This window comes from Mesoplodon mirus (assembly GCF_964341445.2).
Source record: "Mesoplodon mirus genome assembly, chromosome: 3".
Taxonomy (NCBI): Eukaryota; Metazoa; Chordata; class Mammalia; order Artiodactyla; family Ziphiidae; genus Mesoplodon; species Mesoplodon mirus.
This window is the reverse complement of record NC_138978.1, coordinates 178303233-178312001: the sequence shown is the minus strand read 5'-3', so window position 1 is coordinate 178312001 and position 8769 is coordinate 178303233. Positions and strand designations below refer to the sequence as shown.

At 36.3% G+C, this 8769-nt stretch overlaps 1 protein-coding gene across 2 annotated transcripts in view; it reads right to left on the bottom strand.

Moving 5' to 3' along the window:
• Positions 1-3996: 3996 nt before the first annotated feature.
• The window catches only part of WDR26 (WD repeat domain 26), a 43133-nt gene continuing 38360 nt past the window's right edge, over positions 3997-8769 (bottom strand). For both annotated transcript variants that reach the window (XM_082615474.1, XM_082615475.1), the window contains exon 14: positions 3997-8752. In XM_082615474.1, the coding sequence (XP_082471600.1) occupies positions 8727-8752 (26 nt within the window). In that variant the 3' untranslated portion in view covers positions 3997-8726. The remainder of the gene's footprint in view (positions 8753-8769) is intronic.

The following is an 8769-nucleotide window of genomic DNA, read 5'->3' as shown; positions in this document are numbered from 1 at the left end:
TTCACCTGTATTAGTTCCCATTCAACATTAGCGCCTAGTCAGAATGTGAGTCAGTCGAACAAATACTGAAACTGCTGTTCTCCAGTGGAGCACCTCGTGTGTAGATGTTGAGAGGACTAGTAAAGATGCGGAGTTACACACTGCTATACCATCAGTCTCCAGCCATCTCTCTGATTCCTGGTTCCCTTCTAAGCGCCCGGTGCTTTGTCAGAATCCCCACTTTGTTATTTATCCAGGGAACTTGGCTCATCTTCAATCTGCTATTCTAAGTACCATATATTCTTTGGGCAGGAGGCTGGCACTTGAACAAGGAAGGAGCTTGAATCCTTCGTCTGTTTTCACAGCTCAATTCATTCAGATTGATAATCTCTGAAGGAGAGGATGTAACGTGGAATCACGTTGTAGAGCCTGATCTTATGACTTTATCTGATCAGCAGCCTATTTCACAGGTTGGATGCAAAGCGGGTGAGGGTTGAACTTGACAGCTCAATTAAAAAGCAACAAGTTTGGCTGCCACTGCATCTACTGTATCAGAGTGACCTGCAGGGCAAGGCTAGCTTCTGGTGTAGCTGTGTATAAAGATACTAACTTTTTGGAAGACAATAACAGGACTAATCCGTGTCAGTTGGTAATCTTCTATTTTACCAGTTACAATAATCAAACTTACGGGCATTCTTGTTTTATCTATAACCTACTACCTTCCCTCCCCCACACTATTTTGAAGCCGATACCAGACATCAGTACCTATGTAGTATTTTTACACATATCTCTGTAAGATAAGGGTTCTTAAAACACACAGTCCCAGCATCATACATAAATTGGTAATTACTTAGTACTAAATATACAATGGATGCTCCAATTTCCCCCATCGGCTCAAGGTTTACAGTTGGTTTGTTCACATTGGGATTCAGCAAAGATCTGTACATTTCATTTGGTTAATGTCCTTAAGTCTCTTAATCTACTAAATTCCCTATTATTTTCCTTGCAATTTGTTGAAGAAACTGTTTCATTGGACATAGCAATCATTTGTTGTGTAGAACCTCCAGTATTCTGGCTTTTTTGCTGACTGCCATAAACTCTTAAAAATCGTTTGTGATTTTACTATGTGCATTCTCACCCATCACAATGCTGTCTGGTAAGAAGATACTGTTAGCTTCTTTCATAGATGAGGGAACTCTGACAGATAAGTAATTTGTCTAAAGTGACACACCAAGTGATAGGATTTATATTTAAATCCAAAACCACTACTTTATAAAACAATTTAAAGACATTCAAATTTATTGTAGAGGTTTTCTTCTGTGAAACGTCATGAGTCTGTTTTATTGGTTGCTTTAATTGTATGCAGAAAAATCTGTGTAATTTCAAAAGTGTCATTTTCTTCTATGAATTACACAGTTAACTAGAATCAGTAAAGAAGTGTGCCCATAAATGTTTTACCTATCTTTGACAAGTTTTTAACAGTCAATTTTTAATCTAGGGTAATAAGTGGCCATCTACAGACCAAGGGAGGTTTATGTGTGCAGTGGCTAATAGCATAAGCTCAGGGGCACCTGGCTTAGAATCCCAGCTCCTTCATACCAGTTAGTTTATTTAAGCCTACTTCCCTCATTTGTAAAATGGAAATTAGAGTATTTGCCCCATGAAGGTACCTTGAGAATTAAATGAGAATGGAACGAGTGGCCCATCCACAGTGACTGGCCTAAAGTAAGCACCCAGTATATTAGCCCAAAGGAATACCTGTTCTGTACTCATGTTACTCAATGACCAAATAATGTGTGCGTTGTGGTTAGTCCCTCACATTACCATTCTTGCTCCTGCTTTTAATTCTTGGTCTCATTGCTGAAGTAATAACATAGTATAGTCCCACTGTTTTCAAAAACCACCAGTAAGTGGACCAGTGTCAGCTGACAACATACAATTACCTGACATGTTAACAAATCTGACTTGTGATCTGGAAGGTGGCTTCGAAATCTAAAAGTTAAAAAAGCCTTCAGTTGAGTCTCACATGCCCTTGGATTTAGGAGTTAAAAGCACAGGCTTTGGAATCAAACAGGGGTTTGAATCCCAGTACTACCATCTATTAACTGTATTTCAGTCTCCTTAAGCCTGAGTTTATCATTGAAAAAAAGTGAGCAATACTTGCTTACAGAGATAGAAGTTTAAATAATGTATATAAAGTGCCTGGTACCCAATAAGCACTCCAGTTATTTATACAAACACTAGGAGAAAGCATAGAAAGAGAAAGGAAATTAAAACCAAACCAGTTGAATAGTATCAGTTCTTTGTGGACAAGAAAACAAAATGTTACTGAAAAGTTTTTTTCATGCAAACCCATTAACAGGGGAAAAAGAAAACAAAATCTTACTGAAAAGTTTTTTCGTGCAAATCCATTAACGGGAAAAAGAGCCCATTAACACATGGTGTGAAATAACTTTTAGAACAAGTTTTTCATTGATAATAGAATCAAGACCCCTTTCCTGAATTCACAGGCCACAAACTGATATTTTCCCATTTGGGGGATGAGGGAAAGTTATTCAATATTTGGAAACTATTTGGTATACAACTTCCAATTCAATGTGTAGCTGCATTTTAAAATTATATTCAAAATGAGGAAAAAGCCACACAGGAGAACTTAAATGAAGAACATTAGCACATTCATTTATTTGAATTCTAGATATGGCCTATCACCATGGCTAATTATGTCTTGAATAAGATGTTAAAAGTCTTAAATTGTGTATGAGCGACTCCAGTTGCATCAATTTAATACAGGGACCAAAGAAGCCACTAATCCTCACATCAGAAAAGGAAATTAAAACTTGCTGAAAATTTGTTCTTGTTCTTCCCTGTTTCCAGCATTAGCTATACATTACATGCTGATTTAACATTTTGTTAATTACATGATTGTACTGTTTCCTATACAGCAAGCCCACGTTACCCACGCTCGTCAGGTCTGAGGGAGAAGAGCCCACTGCCACAAAACCAATGGCAGACACTTAAGATTCTTGGAAGTAGTGATAGGATGATGGGGTCATTTTGTTTGTTGAATGTTCTTTAACAGTTTTAAGTTTTTCTGGGAAAAATTTCAAGTAGAAGTCATGAAATGATGTAACTGAAGACCATCAACTTTTCTTTTGCTTAAATGAAAGGGAATTGAATTGTGTTTTTAAAATACAACTCTCAAGATTTATTAAGGTTGGGAAATTTTCTATACCTGGGGCTGGGATCTGGCATGAAACTTTAAGCTAAGTCTGCAAAGTATAGCTGTATTTAAAGACTCCAAGTAGAAAAAACTTCTCTCTTGCCCGTTGACCAGAGGAAGTGGCAAACTGTACCTTTAAGGTGGGGAGCAGTAGTGTGGAAGCATTACCTCTCTCTGCCTCATCAGTGGATCTGCTATCCTAAGCTGAGTCTCCATTGATTGCCTGCCAAGTACTAGTTTTTCACATTTGCACTTCCTTTTACTGTGCAGACCACCACTCTTAGTAGTAAAAATCATAAAGCCTACTTCTGTAATAATTCACCCTGATGGGCAATTGGTTTTCTTTTCCTTTTTTTCATAAATACAAATGTACTATATAGGTTTGTATACATTGAATACTTTCTCCAAGGGTATCTTTAAATAACTATATATTTATTTGTTATGAAATAAATTTTAATTTCAAACTGGAAATATATTTTCTCCCCTTGTCAGCATATCCACTGCCTAAACGCATAATTTCAGACGCAGCAATACTTTTGAACATGTGGCATATGATTCCTTTAAAAATGCAAATGTTCCTGAGAGTTTTCTAAATTAATCCATGATTACACACAATAGCTCTTTAAAAAAAAGATTATCTCAACTGGCAAAGCAGTGCTCCGTTAGACACCACTAAAAAAACTCCAGGTACATCTATGGATGTCAAATTCAGCAAATCAATTATTTTAGGTAAAAACAGTACTAGTTAGACACTCAGGCTAATGGCTATTAGGAGAATTTAACACAGCAACAATTACTTAATTATTCATTCTGTTTATTGGATTGAAAGGGAATACAAACGATTGGTTAAGTGCTATGCACTGACATGGAAAAGGTGTATTAAAAAAAAAAAATCCCAGGAAAGCAAATCAAAGTTAATGTAGATTCAATTGAACAAAAATTTAAAGACATTTAATATACTACACATTTATAAAATAAAAGTTAACAAAGGGTGTTTTGTAAATAATTAGTAGAACAAGTGAAAATAAATATATCAGAGACCTGAAGTTTCTTATGCTTTAATGAAATAATAAAGCAAAGAAATTTAAACTACTAAATATAATCTGAGAGGCAGTTAAAAAAAAACCCCAATATTTAAGAACACAATCCTTTGAAACATTTAATCAGTCCATAGCAAATAGTTATTATATATCAAAAGCTCTAAGTTTTAACTAGTTCCACCACAATGCCATGTAAATCTTGACAATTTAGAAATCTTGAGATCAACACTTAAGTTCTTTTCTTGATCTCTACAGCTTGGTTTGTAAGTACATACATGCTTTTGTGGATCTATTCCCCTCGCCACACACACACATTTTCAAGGAGCCAATAACATTTTTTTCCATCTGTGCCTAAAAATGTTCCGATTCAGTTTTTAGCACATTGACCCTGATGATGAAAATGTTTTAAGTTAAAGATGGGGACACAATTTCAGTCTTATAAAAATATACCAGTATTAACCAAACCTTCAATTCAGAGAGGGCACTTCACATGTGCACGAGACTTTTAGTGAAACTGACAAGAACCCAGAACAGCTGTTTCCAGGACTTTTTATGAACTAAGTAATCTCTTTCACACAGACACACAACACACACACGCACACATTTTTATTCTCTTAGTTTCATTAAATCCAGGCTATCTGGATTAAGTAGATAAGGGAGGGGTTTTTATAGTTTTTGTTTTTGCAACTATAGGGCAGCTACTATAACAATAGCTTAACAACACTGAAAATTTTCAATTAAGTTCACCCTGTTTTTAGAAAGTGTCTAAGTATAAATGCAGATTCACCTATTCTTTTAAAGTTAGCGGTTTAAATTAAATCCGATATGGTTTTTGAAATGGAAGTAATATTTTGGAGAACAACCCCGAAAGAGAAGTTGCTAAAATCTAAATGAGAAATTAAAATGAAATAAAGATATTTATACACTTTAGAGATGGGACAAAAAGGATATTAAGAAAAATGTCTTCTTTCCTCCCCATTCAAAAGTAGCCATTCTTCTGCTGTGAAAGAAACTGACATGGATATTTCCCTTTCAAGAGATGTACGTTATATTTACCACTGTGAGCAGAGGTGATAGGGTCAGTTCTTGTGTGCAGGAACCAACATCCTAAAAAAGAAAATTTCAAGATGGGGAGGGGTGGGGGAAAAAAGGATTTTCTATTAATGTCATGAAATGCCACTCCAGAGGGAGAACACTCCTAATAATAAAAATTACCATACTACTACATGTGATTTCAAATTAAGGAAATACTGATAAAAATTGATTTTCTTCCTTTCATTTAGCAAGTTATTTTAATTACTTAAGTTTATTTTTAAAGTTAGGTAATCCCTTTCTGTTCTCCCACCCACTGAAATGGGCCAATGTGTAGGGGCATTTGCAAAAAAAAATTTCCTCTGTTTAAACTACTTACCTGGTTAAATATAACATTTACCTGGCCAATAAGAGCAAAAGAAATGTAGCTAGCTAGAATGAACACTAATAACATACAAAAACCCCAACTGAAGCTTTGTCATCCCTCCCAGCTAATTCCCCAACTCTAATTCACCACCCACACACCAGTCTTAGGAATCCCCAAATCCAACACTGTACTACTAATAACCAGTTATTTGGAGGAAAAAGACATTTAATTTCATACGTGCTCTAGCCCTTCATCAATGAATAGTAACAACAAAAAAACATTTTTAAGCACATGGAAATGAGCCTACTAACCTGATTTTTGGAGCCAAAATTCTCCACTCTATTTTGATCTATGTGCAAAAAGTATTGGTACTTTTCAGTTTATACATTTGTTAGTATCTTGCAGCTGGCTTGGTAGTATTCTCACTCTGTATATTCTCACCTCAAGCCTATATAGAGACTACAACACTGTCAGAAGTTTTCAGTTAAGAGCTATGAGTTAGACCATCCTGCTTTCAGGTTCTTTGTACCATAAAATCCTAGGCATCTTCATTCATTTTACCTTTCTAGCACAGTCGCTGCATGGCACATGCATGAAGTAGACGTTGACAGCAAATTGGCACAGTAAAGTACCAGTATATATAGGAAGCTGCCAGTTAAGACAGACTTGGAACACAAACTCACCTAGCTGCTATAGAAACCTTTGCATAGTTGTTACTCCGTTTTAATGGAGTTATGTTCTTGTAAAATGTGCCTCACTTTTACTCCACTTTTTTAAAGTGTTTTTAACTGTACTTCAGAAGCACTCTGAAAACTCAGATCTAGGGGTGGCTGGGTGAAGTATAGTAGACTCTGAGCGCCAAATTGCCCCTGAATGGGCACAAATCTCCGTGAATGTTACACATGTACCATAGCACACTGTAACCAAATTTGTAAACAGCTGTGGAGTTTCTATGCCCACATTTTGTTAGTGATGTTACCATAGAGACTGGGGTGTATTAACGGCTTCAGGGTATACATGAATCGCTTAAAATATGAATGGATTTAACTGTACTGAGGTAAAGAGAAGTTGCCACTTAATTATATACAGTTACCAATGAAGATTTTATTCAAGCTTAAAGTAAAAAGTAATTTTAGTTAAGAAAAATGAAGTACCAGATAAACTGTAACATAGTTATTTTAACTTAGAAGTATCAAAACAGGAATTCTTGATTCTCTAAGTGGTGGTCTCTGCAAAATGGAGCTTAAAGAAATCTTTTACATTACCAATTTGATAAAATAATCTGCTGACCACGATCTATCATTTTCGCTTACTATGAGCTTCTGGGAGAATCCGAGCTATTTTAAGGCCAATTGTGTTTTTCTTTCTTCTCCCCTTCCCTGACTTTACCCATTTCTCCCTGCTACCTTCCCCTACCCACCCATCCCCCGATGGAAGAACTAACATCCAAGCCTTTCTCTTCTTTGTGGATCCTGAAGGAGTCTACTCATGGTAGTAATATATTATAGACTTGGCTGGGCCGAAAGGGAACAGTGTTAAGACTTTTTCTTCACCAGAATCTTATTTTGGGGGTATTCCCAGTCCTCTTCCCGACGTAACAGCTATGGTCACCATATTTATATCCTCTACTAAAGAGGGGAGGGAATTTCAAAGGAGACTAAGTATGTTGTACTCAGCTGTTACGGGGTTTAAAAGCACAACGTGAACATCAGGCTTTTGGCTTATTTTAAACGTGAAATCCTCAAAATTAAAAGTGCTTTTCCATGAAGGAAACCCTTCCTTAAACTAAGAGGGGAGGGGAGAGGGAGACTATCCACAGCACCAGTTTAGAATGAGGTTCAGTATGGCAAAATCTGAGAAGAAATATTCTTTAAATTTACGTATCCCTATATGTCAAAATATTAAGGGCAATTAGAGAAATGACTCCTAGGTTTTAAACCCAGTTTAAGTATGTCTGTAACCTGCTGAATTCTTCTAACAAGCTCAATTATACTATGAATTTCCAAAGTGGTTATATCTGCTGACTTCTACTCTCTTGCTAGATCACACCAAAATGATTCCCCAAGTTGAGAACAACTTGGAACAAGCTTTGTTGAAAACCTAAACTGACCACTGATCTCTCATGTTGGTATAAATTTAAAATTCTCGTTATGAATCTTGAATTTCTTGAACATCAGGTACTGATGTTCCTTCGGGAATAAAACAAAAGGGGGAAAATCTTCAAAGCACTACTCTGAACTTCCTGTGTGATGTCCTTCCAAGCACTGTTTCTGACCATGTCTCATGTGGTATTCCAGAAGAGCATCAGTTATACTGCGTATCTAAGTCATAGAGGAAACTCTTTTTAAGCTGGTTTAGATTCCAAATGTATACAAATGAAGTCACTTTAATCCTATAAATACTTCTTAATTTATTTTTAAAAAATTGTGCTGTTAACCCTTTTACGGGGCAACAAGCCATGTGAAAAGTACAAAACTTTTTGTCAAATGTAATATTGAGAGTGCTTTTGACATAGTTCACTGGTTTATCATCTGGATCAGTATATACTGCGCAACGGGCAAGGCTAGAATCCATGAACCAAGCTGCAAAGATCTCAAGCTAAATAAGGCGGAAAGATTTGGAGAAACAAAAGAAGGAAATTCTTTCCTATCCAATGTATACTCTTCAGACTAATGCACTCTTTCTATCAAGCCTTCTAAACTGTTAAATAAAGTTTTCCAAACAAGCATTTAAACTTCATTACACAGAAGAGCAACAAGAATGGATCCTGCCCGACAAAAGGCAGGAGGGAAAAAATTATATATACTGAGTTCAATGGGTAAGCCTGAATGTAGCACAGTTCTTCACAACCGATGGGGGGATAATTCAACATGGTGTCCAACAACGTTCTAACGATGTGCTTCATCTCAACTGGTTACTATGAAGCAAGGTGTAAATGTTTGGCCCCAGTCGGGCTTCAGAAATGGTTCTTTTTTCATGACGAGCATGTCTGTCCAGCTATCAATCATGTTTGTTTGCACCAAATCCCAAGCCATTAAAATACGACTAATTTTAAGTTAAACAGAAGTCGTCTGCTCCAAATTCGCCATCAACTATCCATGCTACTGCATTCCTCTGAATGAAGACAAGAT